The sequence below is a fragment of the Staurois parvus genome, unplaced genomic scaffold (genome assembly GCF_062004578.1).
Source record: "Staurois parvus isolate SC_StPar_1 unplaced genomic scaffold, SC_StPar_1.0 ptg000132l, whole genome shotgun sequence".
Lineage (NCBI taxonomy): Eukaryota > Metazoa > Chordata > Amphibia > Anura > Ranidae > Staurois > Staurois parvus.
Genome location: NW_028317928.1, coordinates 2095934 through 2116480, shown reverse-complemented (window position 1 = coordinate 2116480; position 20547 = coordinate 2095934). Strand labels below are relative to the sequence as shown.

General features: G+C 46.9%; 2 protein-coding genes across 4 annotated transcripts in view; one reads left to right on the top strand and one right to left on the bottom strand.

Moving 5' to 3' along the window:
* Window positions 1-2031: 2031 nt before the first annotated feature.
* Window positions 2032-9521, bottom strand: LOC149466141 (uncharacterized). Of its 2 annotated transcripts, none has more exons than XM_089672850.1 (6): window positions 9386-9521; window positions 6438-6552; window positions 6231-6328; window positions 5992-6106; window positions 5276-5380; window positions 2032-3367 (listed from the first exon to the last, which is right to left on the bottom strand). In XM_089672850.1, the coding sequence occupies exons 2-6, from the start codon at window positions 6466-6468 to the stop codon at window positions 2400-2402; spliced, it is 1317 nt and encodes a 438-aa protein (XP_089528976.1). In that variant the 5' UTR covers window positions 6469-6552; window positions 9386-9521; the 3' UTR covers window positions 2032-2399. The 2 variants fall into 2 exon arrangements, with proteins under 2 accessions (XP_089528976.1, XP_089528977.1); XM_089672851.1 differs by lacking the exon at window positions 9386-9521 and adding an exon at window positions 6704-7223.
* Window positions 9522-9819: 298 nt separating this feature from the next.
* The window catches only part of LOC149466140 (uncharacterized), a 40273-nt gene continuing 29545 nt past the window's right edge, over window positions 9820-20547 (top strand). Inside the window, exon 1 of one of the 2 annotated variants that reach the window (XM_089672734.1) lies at window positions 9820-9912. The gene's annotated coding sequence lies outside the window, so the exon portion shown is untranslated. The remainder of the gene's footprint in view (window positions 9913-20547) is intronic. The other variant, XM_089672735.1, reaches the window with a different exon arrangement.

The following is a 20547-nucleotide window of genomic DNA, read 5'->3' as shown; positions in this document are numbered from 1 at the left end:
AACCGAAAATTACTTCAACCGAGGCATTCGTAAACCGAGGTACGCCTGTACATTCTTTCCCAAAGCCACACTCCACCTACGAAGCCAGGCACAAGGTAGGTGTAGAAGTCGGTGTTGCAGCTCAGGGTGCTAATCCCCAACAAGTGATACTAATCCAAGGTACGAAGGTGGACACCTGACAAATGTCCTTGCTAAAACATAACTTTTATTATCAAATTCAGTAAAATTGCAGCAAGAGAAACTTAAATGTTTCAGCCAACACATGTAAGCTTCTCTTGCTGCAATTTTAAGGGTTTTGTGCTATTAAAAGCTATGTTTTACCAAGGACATATGTCGGGTGCTCGCCTTCCTATCTTGGATTCAATACATTCATGCCTAAGAATGTGATCTGTCCCTCTCCCTACAAGGATGTCAAAAAGGAAGCATGATAAGAATGTACAATTTCCTCTTTGGAGAGTCTTCATGCTTTTACCCAGAAAGACCTGAATAAGGTCAGTGGGTCTAGTTCATTCTCACATCTGTGTTTTTTAATTTATTGTAATGAAAACAGCCCTGACAGTCACCAAAAAATATACCTGACAGGTCCCTGCAATAGAAAAACTATACTCGCCTCTCTGGTGGCCCATGTCTCCAATCCTTTCAAGTGCTGCAACCTCCAATGGACTCTTCAGTATTGAAAATTTTCAGAAGTGTCATATGCCTCTGTCCCTTACTGTATACTGTGGTTCTTTTCTGTGACCCCCTAAATCACTTCAGGTCACAGCAGCAACATACAGTCAGAGAAAGGACAACATTTTGGCAAGGGACACAAGCAGTAGTGTAAAACATTCATTGAAGAGTCTGAGGGAGAATGCAGAGCTTGAACGGAGGGGAGGCAGAAGACACAGGTCACCAAAAAGATGAGCATAACAGCTGTACTATGATACAAAATAAACCCGTGCCTAAACCTAATAAATTAATAAGTGCTGCTGCTCATAGATGAAAGAAACATCAATAATAAAACTAAACCACAGCACAAAAATTAATGAAATAATACATAATAAATTTCATCAGTGAAATAAATATATGTGAATATGTAAAACATATTTTTTTTATAAATAAAAGTCCAGTGTCTCAAATCAATAGTGAAAAATTGTGCTCCAATCAAAAAAACAGTGATTAAGAAAACTCCAACGTGCCCACACCATCCGTGCCTTCCAATATGGCCCGCACTTACCAAATGGAATGGACTGTTAGCTGATAGGGCTGAAGAGTCAAACAAGCTTAAAGGTGGGATATATCCTCCAAAAGTAAATCCCACGCAGGAAATTCTTGCTTGACAACCTGAACTGTTTCATTTGGGGTTTCTTTTAAGTTTCTCTTATAAAATCTTATCAAAAGAAGCCAGATTCAGGACCGCATTCAGGTAGACACATTCTTGAATTCTCTTCTAATGTATTTTACCACAGCATGATCACCAAGCAGTGTGATTTATTAGCCTTTCCAAAAATGGAATATTACTGTGAAACAAGTTGTCCTGTCACTTCAAATGCCGAGAAAGTAAGCCAAGCAATTCATCAAAACACAGTAGTAGGTGTCGCCATCTTCATTTGAGTGCGTGGGATCTGGATCCTTTCTGTTATCTCTTCCGCTTGGCTTTGGCCAGTGGCTGTGGTTTGGTTATATAACAGCTCTACTATTGCAGGGGGCTGGTGTAAGATTTTTTAAGCTACTAACAGGATCACTTTAAAGATGAACCCCCCTAATTTTTTTCCCACACATGTGCAGATAACCTAAGATCTGGGTCCTCATACTTGTGTCATCTTCATGCATGCTCTGGAAACTCGTAAGTAGTTGTGCCTCTGATGGGTCCAGAAGCCCTGTGACACAACTGCACCAGGAAACCGGTGGTGAACAAGCACCAGTGTCCGGGAAGTGCAACGTCAATCTAACTGAGGCAAAAGAGAAGGAAGCACAGCACGAAAAGTAACAGAAACCCTACAAAATTTTTTTTCAATTTAATGGGAGAAGAAGGAAGGGGAAGGAGACAGGTGCAAATCAGTTGCTTTATTGGGTGACAGTACGCTTTAATGTTATAACTAGCAGCTGTCAGAGGTCTTAGGAAGCTGATCACCTAACTGCTGTAATCCAAGACACAACAGGGTCATTCTACTCGCCAAAGACATTTCAGATAGCGTCAGGAATTGGCACTTTTATACAAGAAGCTGGGGTGCACATCTTTTTACGTAGCTGCCAAGTCTTTATACATGAGCCTCATTTGAGAAGATGTAAGAATTTCTATCAAGACAGTTCTCCATGTTTTGAACATAAATGTGGTTCAACTCCAGTGTGTTCTGGATTATAGGCAACCTGATTTCTTAAAAACTTTTCCAACACTCAAAAAACAGAATTATGTGATGTCACCTAGGTGAATTGTTAGACATGGGACAAGAGCTGCGTCTTTGGTAACCACCACCACAATCAGGAGAACAAAGCTGGTTTGACCCTGAGTGAGTTGTCTGATGTCTGACTAGAACTGAACTTTGAGTAAAACATCTCCCGCAATCTGAACACAGATAAGGCTTCTCCCCGGTGTGGGTCATCTGATGAGAGATAAGATGTGCTCTCTGAGGGAAACATTTCCCACATTCTGTACATAAAAACGGCTTCTCTCCTGTATGCATTTTATGGTGTCTGGCAAGAACCGCTCTCTGAGCGAAACTTTTCCCACATTCTGAACAGGAATATGGCTTCTCCCCAGTGTGAGTCATCTGATGGGAGATAAGGTGGTCTCTCTTGGGAAAACATTTTTCACATTCCGAACAAGAAAATGGCTTTTCTCCAGTGTGAGTTCGGTGGTGTCTAATGAGATGTTGTTTTTGAGAAAAATACTGTCCGCATTCAGGACATGAAAATGGCTTCTCTCCTGAGTGAGTCATCTGATGTGAGTTGAGATGAGCCCTCTGAGAAAAACATTTCCCACATTCTGAACATGAAAACGGCTTCTCGGCTGAGTGAATTTTCTGGTGTCTAATGAGTTGCTGTTTTTGAGAAAAACACTTGCTGCATTCAAAGCAGGAATAGGGCTTCTCTCCTTCATGTCCTTGCTGGTGGGAGGTGAGGTCTGCTCTCTGAGAAAAATATTTACCGCACTCAGAACTTAGAAACGTTTCACTCTCCCTATGAGCAGTAAGGTGGATGACAAGATGGGGATGAGGAACACTCTCCACTTGCGTAGTGGTATCAGTTTGTGGGCCTTCCCTGTGATGTACTTGGTAAAGATTTGGGGCAACAGGGTTTTCTTCTAGAGAATCATAAATTATGTCATCTTCTATTTCACCATCCAGAGTAGGAAAATTTTCTAAGTTTTTACTCTTGTATTGTCCATCTGGATAAAATAAAAGGTAAACAGAGTTGTGAACAATAAAGAAGTCCCAGTATAACCCTTTACCTCTGAATACTGCTGGTCTTTCACAGGATTTCTAACACCGGAGGTGTAATGGTTGTGCACAATAGGCACACAGAAGCTGTAGGTGACAGCCATCTTGTTAAGGTCTCAGCTATTTTGTTTTTCATGAGCCCACTGATATTACCCCCTCCCTCCTCCTGCAAAGTATGGAATTCATAGCTTTAACTTTTAACACGTCAAAAGAGCCTGTTATCTCAACTTAGGGACAGCAGACACCAGCACACAGGCCTGGGGCAGAGCTGTAAACTGAGGTCTGGCAGGATATTTGTTTCTATGGACCAACACTTCCCGGACACTTCTGTGTGTCCTGAATGCAACCTGTACATAATGGAAGTTATTCATATTGATATTCGTATTAGTATAAAACTGTGTGTAAGGGAGCGCTACGATACAGTCATAAAACGAGGTGACCTCCCAACATCCACCCCTTAAACCAGGTAATTGGTCAGATGGTCTCTGTCAACACCCCTTTGATACAACAGAAAAGTGTCACGACCCTCTGACAGCTCTCGTTTTAACATTAAACAAGGAACACCAAACCAGACTTGAGAGCCATTGCACCATTTTTGATTAGACAATTGGAGTCTGCTAAAACCAAGGACTTTGCAAGTATTCTTCCTTTTCAACTCCAATTTGACCTTTACATGATTAAACCCTATTTTGAAAAGTGTTAATACTGTCCCTAAAGCTTTTAATGCAAACTAAAGAATCCCTGTCTCTTAAAGAGTGCTACTGTATGCAACAAATCTCTGACTACACCTGCCTGTGGTGACATTGTGTGTACATATTTGTTATTTCTATGATAAGTTTCTGCCTTCTCAATCAAACAGTGGTGGTGGTAGCTTAAAGAGTTAATTACTTAATTAACTAAACTCAGGGACAATCGCTCTCAGGCTGCTGGCACCTAGATTGCAGTCCCGCGAGCTGGAAAATCTTTGTGCAGGGTGTAGATGAGAGTGGCATTGTTACATAAGTGACAGTGGGGTGTGAGATTGGCTGGTCCTTTGTCATGTGTTGGTGAGAAGGGCAGGGGTCGAGCGCCACGTTCATCACAGGAGGCATTTCCTGAGATTCTCAATTAGGTGATCACTGTAATTGGCTGTCAAAGTGATCATGTGATTGAAAGACCATCCTGCCAGCACCTGATTGTAAACAGTGACCAGTCACAGCGCTGGGAACGTTCACCTGAGCAGCCAGATTTTTAAAAACTAATTAAAACCCACCACCATGATACCAAATATATGTTTATGGCTAGCTCCAACAGGTTCCTAAATTTGTTGTAAACCCTTACATTTACCCAGTCAAGTGACTGGCCTCAGGTGATACACAGAGATTAAGCAAATCCTTCTACATAAGTTGTACCTGTTTATTTGTAGCCCTCTCTTCTCTACAGCCATTCAAAGTCTAGGATTTATACAGTTTGTCTGAGCTTTCAGAAAGCAGGGAACAGGGAGCTAAAGTTACACTCTGCAGATCCCAGTGAGGGAAGCTCTGAGAGCTGATTGGAGGGAAGGGACACTCCCTCCTTCACACAGCACAGAGAAACAGAGCTGAGGCTGTCAATCACAAACCTTTTTTCTTATGGTGTCAGGAAAACTTGTCAGAGGTGACTCATCATGCAGATAGTAGAGGAAAGAGGCAGTAGACAGAAATTACACTTATGCCAGCCATTTATTGTCCTCCAAAATCATTGATCTTTCAAACATGAACATTAAAGAAGTCTCTATTTTAGGTTGGATGTTTGAATATTCTTATTTTGGATGTTTCCGGAAAAAGAATTGTGTGAAAATGTCTGCGTTCATTCTATATTTACTATTGCATTCTCACCTGTGCCAGTCTCTGTGGGAGTTTCCTCTTCTTTAATCCCTACACTTCCAATTTCCTCCTCCTCAGCTTTGACATCTGTCTGAGTGTCTCGAGTGACTCTGGGGTCTGTGAATAAAGATGACAGTGAAGCCCCCTGTACTGGTATGTTACATAGTTAGTCTGGCTTAAAAAAGACAAAAGTCCATCCAGTTCAACCATAAAAAAAAAAGAAAAAGTTATAATCCTATACCCACAGTTGATCCAGAGGAAGGCAAAAAAAACAAGAAAGCATGATCCAATTTGCTCCTGCAGGGGAAACAATTCCTTCCTGATCCCCTGAGAGGCAATCGGATATTCCCTGGATCAACTTTCCCTATAAATGTTATATCCAGTTATATTCTGTGGATGTATGAGAGACCCCAAAGAGTGTGTGTGGGGGGAGACTGGTCACGTCTCAATGACATGATGTGAGGAGGAGAGCTGGAGTCTAATGAGGCTGATGGTTCCTGACCCCCCCACTGGGCACATACTGTCCCCTTATTACTGTCTACTAACAGTGGAGGTGGGAGAAAAAGAGCTGGAGTCTTACAGAGGCTGATGGCTCCTGACCCCCCCCACTGGGCAATACTGTCCCCCCATTACTGTCTACTGACAGAGGAGGGGGGAGAAGAAGAGATTGTTGTAGTGACTGAACAAGGAGGATCTGGGACTCTTCCCTGGATTTAGTGTTCACGAACCTGTGCTGATCTCTGGAGGGATCTCCTCCTCCTGACTCAGACCATCCTCCTTCACATACAACTCTTCATCTTCTTCATCTTTAACCTCAACTTTTACATAAATCAGGTTTTCATCCTAAATAACAAAGATACAAACACTACAGTACATTGAGGTTAAACATATCAGTAAAGATCTGTACAGAAAATACAGAGCAGATTTACATTATGTAACAAATGGGAAAGAACCGGATCCCATCTACCTGATCATCCTGAGGGAACTTCTGATGTTCCTGTGCGGAGTCCAAGGAATACAGAGGACGGGGACATCTCTCTGATGGGTTCCCATTACTGGATCCATCTGTAGGAAACACACACACTGACTGAATACATTCTTTCTATGTCTTTCTATCAGAGGATGTGTGTATCTAGGTGGATCCTCAATACAAGAAAAGAAAGTATCCTCTTACCCGGAGATGTGAGGGGCGGCCGGTTCTCCATTGTGACGTCCTTCTACAGATCCTTGCGTCCTTTTAAATGCTTCCACTTCATGCTGTCAATACCGGCTTCTCCATAGAGCTCACACTGGAATTAATAAAAATCACAGCTAAAAATGAAGCACCAAAACAACCCCAAAATATCAGTGACCCCCCACCATGTGTGACTGTAGGGACTGGATTCTTTTCTTTAAAGGCCTCATTGCTTTTTCTGAAAACAGTAGAATGATGGGCTTTACCAAAAAGCTGCCATTTTGTTTAGTCTGCCCACAGCACATTCTCCCCCAAAAAAATGTTTGCTTCCTCGGGTAAGTTCTGACAAACTTCAATCCAGCTTTTTTATGCTTCTGTGTCAGCAGTGGGGTCCTCCTGGGTCTCCTACCATAGCGTCCCTTTTCATTCAGATGGCGATGTATAGTGCAAGCTGACATAGTTGTACCCTGTGCATGAAAGTCAGCTTGAATTTGTCTGGAAGTCGATCGTCGTTCTTTATCCACCATTCAACTAATCCTTTGTTGCAATCTTTGATCAGTTTTTCTCTTTTGTTCACATCCAGGGAGATTAGCTACAGTGCCATGGGCTGTAAACTTCTTGACAATGTTGTGCAGAGTGGACACAGGAACATTAAGATCTCCGGAGAGTCTTGTAGCCCTTAGATTGTCCATGCGTCTCCACAATTTTTGTTCTCCAATCCTCAAACAATTCTTTGCTGCTCTTCCTCTTCTCCATGTTTATCTATCTATCAAAAAAAAATTTTTCGGTGAAAAAAATGTATATATACATATATATATATATATATATACAGTCATGGCCGAAATTGTTGGCACCCTTGATATTTCTCCAGGAAATCATGTATTTCTCACGAAACGTATTGCATTACCACATGTTTTGCTATACACATGTTTATTCCCTTTGTGTGTATTGGGACAAAACAAAAAAAGGGAGGAAAGAAAGCAAATTCGACATAATGTCACACAAACCTCCAAAAATGGGCTGGACAAAAGTATTGGCACCCTTTCACAACTGCGGATAAATAAGAATGTTACAAGCATGTGATGCTCCTGTAAACTCACCTGGGGCAAGTAACAGGTGTGGGCAATATAGAAATCGCACCTGAAAGCAGATAAAAAGGAGAGACGTTCACTTAACCTTTGCATTGTGTGTCTGTCTGTGCCACACTAAGCATGGACAACAGAAAGAGGAGACGAGAACTGTCTGAGGACCTGAGAACCAAAATTGTGGCAAAATATCAACAATCTCAAGGTTACAAGTCCATCTCCAGAGAACTAGATTTGCCTTTGTCCACAGTGCGCAACATTATCAAGAAGTTTGCAACCCATGGCACTGTAGCTAATCTCCCTGGTCGTGGACGGATGAGGAAAATTGATGAAAGATTGCAACGCAGAATAGTCCGGATGGTGGATAAGCAGCCCCAAACATGTTCCAAAGACATTCAAGCTGTCCTGCAGGCTCAGGGAGCATCAGTGTCAGCGCGAACTATCCGTCGACATTTAAATGAAATGAAACGCTATGGCAGGAGACCCAGGAGGACCCCACTGCTGACACAGAGACATAAAAAAGCAAGACTACAGTTTGCCAAAATGTACTTGAGTAAGCCAAAAGCCTTCTGGGAAAACGTCTTGTGGACAGATGAGACCAAGATAGAGCTTTTCGGTAAAGCACATCATTCTACTGTTTACCGAAAACGGAATGAGGCCTACAAAGAACAAAACACAGTACCTACGGTAAAATATGGTGGAGGTTCAATGATGTTTTGGGGTTGTTTTGCTGCCTCTGGCACTGGGTGCCTTGACTGTGTGCAAGGCATCATGAAATCTGAGGATTACCAAAGGATTTTGGGTCGCACTGTAGGGCCCAGTGTCAGAAAGCTGGGTTTGCGTCCAAGATCCTGGGTCTTCCAGCAGGACAATGACCCCAAACATACGTCAAAAAGCACTCAGAAATGGATGGCAAAGAAGCGCTGGAGAGTTCTGAAGTGGCCAGCAATGAGCCCAGATCTAAATCCCATTGAACACCTGTGGAGAGATCTTAAAATTGCTGTTGGGAAAAGGTGTCCTTCCAATAAGAGAGACCTGGAGCTGTTTGCAAAGGAAGAGTGGTCCAAAATTCCGGGTGAGAGGTGTCAGAAGCTTATTGATGTTTATAGGAAGCGACTGATTTCAGTTATGTTTTCCAAAGGGTGTGCAACCAAATATTAAGTTAAGGGTGCCAATACTTTTGTCCAGCCCATTTTTGGGGTTTTGTGTGACATTATGTCATATTTGCTTTTCTGCCTCTGTTTTATATTTGTTCCAATACATACAAAGGGAATAAACATGTGTATAGCAAAACATGTGTTAATGCAATACCTTTTTTGTGTGAAATACTTGATTTTCAGGAAAAATATCAAGGGTGCCAACAATTTCGGCCATGACTGTATATATATATATATATATATATATATATATATATAAAAAATTTAAATTTAAATGCCCCCACAAAAGAAATACCAGCTATACCAGCTGCTGCATAGAGCCTGCATTGGAATGAGTAAAATCACAGCTAAAAATGTATTATATATATATATATATAACTATATATATATATTTTATTTTCTTAGGTGAAAAAATAAATGAATTAATAAATATATATATTTAAATGCTCCCACAAAGGGAATACCAGATCCTGCATTAGAATTAGTAAAATTCTAGAAATTTTTAGAAACAAAATAGCATATATATATATATATATATATTCCTAAAATGCAGCATGTCTTGTTTCTTTTCCAGGTATTATTCCAATGTTCTCCCCATCAGAGGAGTTGCAGGAAGATGAGGATGTGTGGAGGTGACATGATCCCCCCATCCAGTCCACACACAGTGCTGGGACCCCCTTCTCTCCTAATAAGAAGACATTATTACCTCCTCCCTGGGCACACAATCTCCAGCTTCGCAGCCCCCAGCAGTTGCTGGTCATAAAGGAAAATAATAACAATGTAATTTAATTGGTCTTCCTTCTGAACTACAATAAAATGGCTACCGAGCATAACATTGTAGATTGATCATTTAATCTGCGCGCGCGCGTCACCATAGCAACCAGGAGCAGCCGGGAAACGCCTCCACAGCTGCCCTGCTGGGCGGGATTCTACTTCAGCTAACACTAGAGGGCAACCTTTATTAGCCTTTTCCTCAGGAGAGCCGCGGCCATTTTCCTGTAGCGCTTCCCTGAAGAAATCAAACACAGTGGCTACTGATATCACCAAAAGAAAATATGACTTGTATCAGTAGTGAGTTTTATGTGATTCTGAAGAGATAGGAAACGAGTAAGGGTACATTTTATTTTTAGCAAAGGGAAAGGCATCCATTTTCTTGTAGCCTAAAGAAGAGGACACTGAGAAGCTCCAATAGGGTCATGGCTGCAGGGCTGGAGAGTGCTCAGTGAGGAGAAGGTAATAATGTCTTCTTATTATGAGATAAGGGGGTCCCAGCACTGTGTGTGGACTGGATGGGGGGATCATGTCACCTCCATACATCTTCATCTTCCTGCAACTCCTCTGATGGGGGAAACATTGGATGGGGGGCTCCGCAGGGGCTGTTTTCTGGGAAGTCACAACTCACGTCTTATAGAAATGCGTAGAGGAATGGAATCTCTCCTGCAGTTATGCAAGACGTAAAAAGAGGACATTTGTTTCAGGTACTTATATAGCGCCATCAATTTACGCAGCACCTTACATATATATTGTACATTCACATCAGTCCCTAACCCTCAAGGGGCGTACAATCTAAGGTCCCTAACTTACATTCATACATACACATACTAGGGCCAATTTAGACAGGAGCCAATTACCTACCAGCATATCTTTGGGTGTGGGAGGAAACCGGAGTACCCGCAGGAAACCCACACAGGCACAGGGAGAACATGCAAACTCCAGGCAAGTGGTTGTGACTTCAACCTCAATCAGGGCTTCCTCTCCTTGCAGGCAACAGAATGATGGTGGAAAGAAGAGAAGGTGCGTTTAAGCAACTGGTGGTGTCAGCGTTGATGGGATCCTGTTGCTTTGCACTGCATGGGTGACCCTAACACTTAAAGCAGAACTAAACCCATCAATCTGACAGTTTCAAAAAACAGTTGCTGGGAATGCTAACTGTCATATTGGCTTGTGCTCTCAACCGAACTGTCAAATTATCAAATGTCTGGTGTCCTAACTGATCACATGTGCAGCACCATGGCAACTGCAGAACAGAGGCTAAGATGGCAGCTTCGTTGGCTGAAAAAAAGGAGGGTTTAGTTCTACTCTAAAGTGGTTGTAAACCTGAGACATGAAATATGAACAAAGCATATCCCTCTATAGTGTGTGCTTGTCTCAGTCCAGAGCATGAAGTATCAAGAGGGAGCTGCAGCTGATTGGCTGGCTCAGCTTTGTGAAGGGAGGTGTGTCTCTTTTCTCCAATCAGCTGTCAGAGCAATCCTTTCTAAGCTTTGCAGAGTGTAACTTCAGCTCTCCGCCCCCTTCCTTCTGAACTCTCAGACAAGCTTTATAAGTTCAGCACTAAACTGATGTAGAGAAGAGAGGACTGCAGATAAACAGGTACAACTTATGTAGGAGGACCTGTTTAATCTCTGTGTATCACCTGAGGCCAGTCACTTAACTGGGTGTATGTCAGGATTTACAACCACTTTAGTGTGGAACTAAACTCTCCTCTCTTTTAACCACTTCCTGTCCGGCCCTTGTATATAAATGGCTGGATGGTGGCAGTGCAGGGTTGGGTGGCTGCTTATAAACGGCCTCCCCACCCCTTGCTTGTGCGTGCTCCCTGGGAGCACGCAGCACCGTGATCCGGTGCCCGCTGTGTCCTCCAGACACAGTAGAACACCGACCGTTGTACGGGACCTCTGTGCGAGGTCCCGATCATGTGATCACTGATTGGCCAATCAGTGATCACATGCAGAGTAGTAATCAAGTTGTCACTTCTGACATCATTGCTTACTATGTGTGAAATCTGTGAATGATCACTGAGCTCACATGGTACAGGGCTATTCACAACAGCCTTGTACCATGTGACAAGCTGTGACCAATCACAGCTCACACGCTATTTCTCAATGGCTGCAAGAATGCAGCCAGAAAGAAGGAGAAATTATTGCTTTTACAGCTGTTATGGGCAATCAGTGTAAACAAAAAAAAAAAAATCTTCATCACCCTCACAAGGGTGACAGGATGTAAAAAAAAAAACATAAATAATAAAATTAAAAATTAAAATAAAATGTAAAAAGAAAAAGGTAAAAATTATAATTTTTGGTTATAAACTAATTTGGGTTATTTTTTTTTACTAAAAAGATAACTGAATGCATTTTGGCCAAGATTTATGATGAAATATTATTTATTTGCAAAATTGTATAAGAAAAACACTTTTTTTCAAAAATTTTGAACTTTTTCATTTATATAGCAAAAAAAAATAAAAATCCCAGTGGTGAATAAATACCACCAAAATAAAGCTTTATCTGTCTCAATAAAATGCTAAAAAATTCATATGTGTACAGTGTTGCATGACCGCACAATTGTCATTCAAAGTGTGATAGCGCTGAAAGCTGAAAATTGGCCTGGACTGGGGTGAAAGTGTCCGGACTTGAAGTGGTTAAAGACAAGGAAGCTGCCATCTTCCAGCCAGCCACACACGGGTCGAATTCTGAAATAATTTTCTTTTGAAAATCTTTTCTAAGAATTTTCTTTTGAATTTCGCACCATTAGTTGGCCACAACAACAGCCAATTTTCGAGCGATCGTTAAATTAGAGTGATCCGGCATCTTGGAAATATTTTGTAAAACAAACCAATTTCCAATGATGGGAGAATTGTGAGAGAAATATAATTGAAGAAGAAATGAGCATGAGCTGTGATCTGGAAAGAAAAGAAAATTATTGACCGTGAAAACTTTCTGTAGCAACACAAGGTGAAATGAAAGGCTTGGTTGGTTGAATTTTGAAATCAATGGTGGCATCATCGAATTACAAAACGCACAAAATGTCTGATTTTCTAAAGAAAATTTGTTCAGAATTCAACCCGTGTATGTCCTGCATAAGTCTCTGTTTGATCTGCCGTTGCCATGGTGCTGCACATGTGATCAGTGATGACACCGGACATTTGATGGTTTGACAGTTTGGTTGATAACACAAGCAAATGTGACTGCTAGAGATGAGCGAAGTATTCAAAAATTCGATTCGACTGATTCGGCGAATTCGTAGAAAAATTTCGATTCGAGTCGAATATATTCGCTGTGAATTTAACTTAAAAAAGGGTGTTTCTAGGCTTCAGAGAGACTTAATATTAGTGCTGAACACTGTACCTTTAATTTAAATGCCCTTGGAGTCTGCTGGGGAAGAGAAATAATACTGTCAGGCAGTATGACATGCAGATGAGTGCCGTCGATCTTAGAATCACCGCACACTTCACTCATTTGGCCAGTCACGGGGCCAAAACCAGAGTGTGGAGCCACAGTGTGGCGGTGGAGGCAGCAGCAATGGGAGGCCATACAGCACCCTATGACAAAAATGGAAACCACCAGCAGTGTGAGGAGACCTGAAAGTGGCACATGGCAGAGTGTGGCGATAGAGACAGCAGCAATGGGAGGCCGTACAGGGACCCATGACACACTCTGGACCTGGCAGCAGCATGAGGAGGCGGTACAGGGGCCCATGGCAGATTACGGGCCTGGCAGCAGCATGAGGAGTCGGTACGGGGGCCCATGGCAGATTACAGGCCTGGCAGCAGCAATGGGAGGCCGTACAGGGACCCATGACACAATCTGGACGTGGCAGCAGCATGGGGAGGCGGTACAGGGGCCCATGACAGATTACGGGCCTGGCAGCAGCATTTGGAGTCGGTACGGGGGCCCATGACACACTCTGGACCTGGCAGCAGCATGAGGAGGCGGTACAGGGGCGCATGACAGATTACGAGCCTGGCAGCAGCAACTTGGACAGGAGGACGTTCAGTTTCTGCACCGTCTGGTGCGTGCTCGCAAACTGTTGTCTCTTGGAAACGGATTCCAAGAAAGACTGCTGACGGAATCCGTGAAGAGGAGTAGCAGGAGAAGGAGCATCTGAACGAGCGGAATATGCCAACAAGCGACAACAGGGGCCCATGGCAGATTAGGGGCCTGGCAGCAGCTATGGGAGGCCCGTAATCTGCCAGCACCCTATGACAAAAAATGGAACCCACCAGCAGTGTGAGGAGACCTGAAAGTGGCACATGGCAGAGTGTGGCGATGGAGACAGCAGCAATGGGAGGCCGTACAGGGACCCATGACACACTCTGGACCTGGCAGCAGCATGAGGAGGCGGTATATAGGGGCCTATGGCAGATTAGGGGCCTGGCAGCAGCTATGGGAGGCCCGTAATCTGCCAGCACCCTATGTCAAAAAATTCTACACACCAGCAGTGTGTGAGACCTGAAAGTGGCACATGGCAGAGTGTGGCGATGGAGACAGCAGCAATGGGAGGCCGTACAGGGACCCATGAGAGACTCTGGACTTGGCAGCAGCATGAGGAGGCGGTATAGGGGCCCATGGCAGATTAGGGGCCTGGCAGCAGCTATGGGAGGCCCGTAATCTGCCAGCACCCTATGACAAAAAATGGAACACACCAGCAGTGTGAGGAGACCTGAAAGTGGCACATGTTTGGGGCATGATTCATGGCGGATTTAGTCAGTTGTGTCAGGAACTGGTGGTTTGAAATCCAGACTAATCCACGCCTGATTCATTTTCACAAACGTCAGTCTCTCCACACTTTGGGTGGACAGTCGTGTCCTCCGCGGAGTTGCAATACCTCCTGCCGCACTAAACACGCGCTCCGATGCCACGCTACTGGCCGGGCATGACAGCCTTTCAAGGGCAAATTCAGCTAGTTGGGGCCAAAGGTCAAGGGGATTGTCTACCTCGGTTGGCAGGGTGCTGTCCAAGTAGGCCTAAGCCTGTTGTTTGAGGTCCTGCTCCAGGTCCACCTGATGCTGCTGCTGCTGCTGCTGCTGCGGCTGGTTAGTAGTTTCCTCACTGCGCTGGTGAAGAAAGCTACTCATCATCGACTGCAGACTGAGGCAGCCGCTGCTGGTGGAGCTGCCACTGCTCCTACCACCCCACCCCTCCCCTGCTGCCATGGCAGCGGAATGCGAGCGCACAGGGCCCACAGTGTCTGAGGATGGACGTTGGCGCAGACAGGCAGAGACCAGCTGACTACATAGGTGGTTTTTATAGTACGTTATTTTGGCCTCCCTCTCAGCAGGTGTGAAAAAGGCCACCATTTTTGAACGGTAGCGAGGGTCCAACAAGGTGGACAGCCAAAAGTCATCCCTCTGTCTGATGGTTATTATTCGGCTGTCGCTACGCAAGCAACCGAGCATGCTATGGGCCATTTGTGCCAAGGAATGCGAGGGACTCCCTGCCTCCATCTCCACAGCATACTGCCACGGTGCGTCTGGGTCCTCTGTCTCCTCCTCCTCCTCCTCCTCTACCAGATGCTCCTGCTCCTCCACTCCTGTCCGCTGAGTGGAAAAACCACCCATTTCACTCAATAATTCCTGAGCACCAATGTCCTCCTCTACCTCCTCCTCTTCTTCCTGTCCTGCCCCCACAGGGGTCATGTGGCGTTGAGATCTGTGCGCCACGTCTACCGCACCCTGACCAGCCATTGTTAACAGCATTTGTTCCAGGACGTGCAACAGAGGAATGACGTCGTTCATCCCATAGTCCTGCCGACTCACGAATAGCGTGGCCTCCTCAAAGGGCCTGAGCAAGCGCAGGTGTCACGCATGAGCTGCCAATGGCTGACATCTAAGTTACACAGGGAGTACCTTTATCCGCTTTTAACATCAGGAAATCGGTGATGGCCTTTCGCTGTTCGTAAAGGCGGTCTAACATATGTAGGGTTGAATTCCACCTTGTTGCAACGTCACAGCATGAGGAGTCGGTACGGGGGCCCATGGCAGATTACGTGCCTGGCAGCAGCAATGGGAGGCCCGTAATCTGCCAGCACCCTATGTCAAAAAATTCAACACACCAGCAGTGTGAGGAGACCTGAAAGTGGCACATGGCATGAGACACTGTGGACCTGGCAGCAGCATGAGGAGGCGGTATATAGGGGCCCATGGCAGATTAGGGGCCTGGCAGCAGCTATGGGAGGCCCATAATCTGCCAGCACCCTATGTCAAAAAATTCTACACACCAGCAGTGTGTGAGGAGACCTGAAAGTGGCACATGGCAGAGTGTGGCGATGGAGACAGCAGCAATGGGAGGCCGTACAGGGACCCATGACAGACTCTGGACCTGGCAGAAGCATGAGGAGGCGGTATATAGGGGCCTATGGCAGATTAGGGGCCTGGCAGCAGCTATGGGAGGCCCGTAATCTGCCAGCACCCTATGTCAAAAAATTCTACACACCAGCAGTGTGTGAGGAGACCTGAAAGTGGCACATGGCAGAGTGTGGCGATGGAGACAGCAGCAATGGGAGGCCGTACAGGGACCCATGACAGACTCTGGACCTGGCAGCAGCATGAGGAAGCGGTATATAGGGGCCTATGGCAGATTAGGGGCCTGGCAGCAGCAATGGGAGGCCCGTAATCTGCCAACACCCTATGTCAAAAAATTCTACACACCAGCAGTGTGTGAGGAGACCTGAAAGTGGCACATGGCAGAGTGTGGCGATGGAGACAGCAGCAATGGGAGGCCGTACAGGGACCCATGACAGACTCTGGACCTGGCAGCAGCATGAGGAAGCGGTATATAGGGGCCTATGGCAGATTAGGGGCCTGGCAGCAGCTATAGGAGGCCCATAATCTGCCAGCACCCTATGTCAAAAAATTCAACACACCAGCAGTGTGAGGAGACCTGAAAGTGGCACATGGCATGAGACACTGTGGACCTGGCAGCAGCATGAGGAGGCGGTATATAGGGGCCCATGGCAGATTAGGGGCCTGGCAGCAGCTATGGGAGGCCCATAATCTGCCAGCACCCTATGTCAAAAAATTCTACACACCAGCAGTGTGTGAGGAGACCTGAAAGTGGCACATGGCAGAGTGTGGCGATGGAGACAGCAGCAATGGGAGGCCGTACAGGGACCCATGACAGACTCTGGACCTGGCAGCAGCATGAGGAAGCGGTATATAGGGGCCTATGGCAGATTAGGGGCCTGGCAGCAGCTATAGGAGGCCCATAATCTGCCAGCACCCTATGTCAAAAAATTCAACACACCAGCAGTGTGTGAGGAGACCTGAAAGTGGCACATGGCAGAGTGTGGCGATGGAGACAGCAGCAATGGGAGGCCGTACAGGGACCCATGACAGACTCTGGACCTGGCAGCAGCATGAGGAAGCGGTATATAGGGGCCTATGGCAGATTAGGGGCCTGGCAGCAGCTATAGGAGGCCCATAATCTGCCAGCACCCTATGTCAAAAAATTCAACACACCAGCAGTGTGAGGAGACCTGAAAGTGGCACATGGCATGAGACACTGTGGACCTGGCAGCAGCATGAGGAGGCGGTATATAGGGGCCCATGGCAGATTAGGGGCCTGGCAGCAGCTATGGGAGGCCCATAATCTGCCAGCACCCTATGTCAAAAAATTCTACACACCAGCAGTGTGTGAGGAGACCTGAAAGTGGCACATGGCAGAGTGTGGCGATGGAGACAGCAGCAATGGGAGGCCGTACAGGGACCCATGACAGACTCTGGACCTGGCAGCAGCATGAGGAAGCGGTATATAGGGGCCTATGGCAGATTAGGGGCCTGGCAGCAGCTATAGGAGGCCCATAATCTGCCAGCACCCTATGTCAAAAAATTCAACACACCAGCAGTGTGAGGAGACCTGAAAGTGGCACATGGCATGAGACACTGTGGACCTGGCAGCAGCATGAGGAGGCGGTATATAGGGGCCCATGGCAGATTAGGGGCCTGGCAGCAGCTATGGGAGGCCCATAATCTGCCAGCACCCTATGTCAAAAAATTCTACACACCAGCAGTGTGTGAGGAGACCTGAAAGTGGCACATGGCAGAGTGTGGCGATGGAGACAGCAGCAATGGGAGGCCGTACAGGGACCCATGACAGACTCTGGACCTGGCAGCAGCATGAGGAAGCGGTATATAGGGGCCTATGGCAGATTAGGGGCCTGGCAGCAGCAATGGGAGGCCCGTAATCTGCCAACACCCTATGTCAAAAAATTCTACACACCAGCAGTGTGTGAGGAGACCTGAAAGTGGCACATGGCAGAGTGTGGCGATGGAGACAGCAGCAATGGGAGGCCGTACAGGGACCCATGAGAGACTCTGGACCTGGCAGCAGCATGAGGAAGCGGTATATAGGGGCCTATGGCAGATTAGGGGCCTGGCAGCAGCTATAGGAGGCCCATAATCTGCCAGCACCCTATGTCAAAAAATTCAACACACCAGCAGTGTGAGGAGACCTGAAAGTGGCACATGGCAGAGTGTGGCGATGGAGACAGCAGCAATGGGAGGCCGTACAGGGACCCATGACAGACTCTGGACCTGGCAGCAGCATGAGGAGGCGGTATATAGGGGCCCATGGCAGATTAGGGGCCTGGCAGCAGCTATGGGAGGCCCATAATCTGCCAGCACCCTATGTCAAAAAATTCTACACACCAGCAGTGTGTGAGGAGACCTGAAAGTGGCACATGGCAGAGTGTGGCGATGGAGACAGCAGCAATGGGAGGCCGTACAGGGACCCATGAGAGACTCTGGACCTGGCAGCAGCATGAGGAAGCGGTATATAGGGGCCTATGGCAGATTAGGGGCCTGGCAGCAGCTATAGGAGGCCCATAATCTGCCAGCACCCTATGTCAAAAAATTCAACACACCAGCAGTGTGAGGAGACCTGAAAGTGGCACATGGCAGAGTGTGGCGATGGAGACAGCAGCAATGGGAGGCCATACAGGGACCCATGACAGACTCTGGACCTGGCAGCAGCATGAGGAGGCGGTATATAGGGGCCCATGGCAGATTAGGGGCCTGGCAGCAGCAATGGGAGGCCCATAATCTGCCAGCACCCTATGTCAAAAAATTCTACACACCAGCAGTGTGTGAGGAGACCTGAAAGTGGCACATGGCAGAGTGTGGCGATGGAGACAGCAGCAATGGGAGGCCGTACAGGGACCCATGACAGACTCTGGACCTGGCAGCAGCATGAGGAAGCGGTATATAGGGGCCTATGGCAGATTAGGGGCCTGGCAGCAGCTATAGGAGGCCCATAATCTGCCAGCACCCTATGTCAAAAAATTCAACACACCAGCAGTGTGAGGAGACCTGAAAGTGGCACATGGCATGAGACACTGTGGACCTGGCAGCAGCATGAGGAGGCGGTATATAGGGGCCCATGGCAGATTAGGGGCCTGGCAGCAGCTATGGGAGGCCCATAATCTGCCAGCACCCTATGTCAAAAAATTCTACACACCAGCAGTGTGTGAGGAGACCTGAAAGTGGCACATGGCAGAGTGTGGCGATGGAGACAGCAGCAATGGGAGGCCGTACAGGGACCCATGACAGACTCTGGACCTGGCAGCAGCATGAGGAGGCGGTATATAGGGGCCTATGGCAGATTAGGGGCCTGGCAGCAGCTATGGGAGGCCCGTAATCTGCCAGCACCCTATGTCAAAAAATTCTACACACCAGCAGTGTGTGAGGAGACCTGAAAGTGGCACATGGCAGAGTGTGGCGATGGAGACAGCAGCAATGGGAGGCCGTACAGGGACCCATGACAGACTCTGGACCTGGCAGCAGCATGAGGAAGCGGTATATAGGGGCCTATGGCAGATTAGGGGCCTGGCAGCAGCAATGGGAGGCCCGTAATCTGCCAACACCCTATGTCAAAAAATTCTACACACCAGCAGTGTGTGAGGAGACCTGAAAGTGGCACATGGCAGAGTGTGGCGATGGAGACAGCAGCAATGGGAGGCCGTACAGGGACCCATGACAGACTCTGGACCTGGCAGCAGCATGAGGAAGCGGTATATAGGGGCCTATGGCAGATTAGGGGCCTGGCAGCAGCTATAGGAGGCCCATAATCTGCCAGCACCCTATGTCAAAAAATTAAACACACCAGCAGTGTGTGAGGAGACCTCAAAGTGGCACATGTTTGAGGCATGATTCATGGCGGATTTAGTCAGTTGTGTCAGGAACTGGTGGTTTGAAATCCAGACTAATCCACGCCTGATTCATTTTCACAAACGTGAGTCTCTCCACACTTTGGGTGGACAGTCGTGTCCTCCGCGGAGTTACAATACCTCCTGTCGCACTAAACACGCGCTCCGATGCCACGCTACTGGCCGGGCATGACAGCCTTTCCAGGGCAAATTCAGCTAGTTGGGGCCAAAGGTCAAGTTTCGTTGCCCTGTAGTCAAGGGGATTGTCTACCTCGGTTGGCAGGGTGCTGTCCAAGTAGGCCCAAGCCTGTTGTTTGAGGTCCTGCTCCAGGTCCACCTGATGCTGCTGCTGCTGCTGCGGCTGGTTAGTAGTTTCCTCACTGCGCTGGTGAAGAAAGCTACTCATCATCGACTGCAGACTGAGGCAGCCGCTGCTGGTGGAGCTGCCACTGCTCCTACCACCCCACCCCTCCCCTGCTGCCATGGCAGCGGAACGCGAGCGCACAGGGCCCACAGTGTCTGAGGATGGACGTTGGCGCACAAAGGCAGAGACCAACTGACTACATAGGTGGTTTTTATAGTACGTTATTTTGGCCTCCCTCTCAGCAGGTGTGAAAAAGGCCACCATTTTGGAACGGTAGCGAGGGTCCAACAAGGTGGACAGCCAAAAGTCATCCCTCTGTCTGATGGTTATTATTCGGCTGTCGCTACGCAAGCAACCGAGCATGCTATGGGCCATTTGTGCCAAGGAATGCGAGGGACTCCCTGCCTCCATCTCCACAGCATACTGCCACGGTGCGTCTGGGTCCTCTGTCTCCTCCTCCTCCTCCTCTACCAGATGCTCCTGCTCCTCCACTCCTGTCCGCTGAGTGGAAAAACCACCCATTTCACTCAATAATTCCTGAGCACAAATGTCCTCCTCTACCTCCTCCTCTTCTTCCTGTCCTG

Coding starts and splice junctions, on each gene's coding strand:
- LOC149466141 (XM_089672850.1), bottom strand. CDS start 6,468: ATGGAGAACCGGCCGCCCCTCACATCTCCGG. Junction 6,329..6,437: donor GCCGCCCCTCACATCTCCGG/GTAAGAGGATAC, acceptor TGTTTCCTACAG/ATGGATCCAGTAATGGGAAC. Junction 5,381..5,991: donor CCCTCCAGAGATCAGCACAG/GTTCGTGAACAC, acceptor CTTTATTCACAG/ACCCCAGAGTCACTCGAGAC.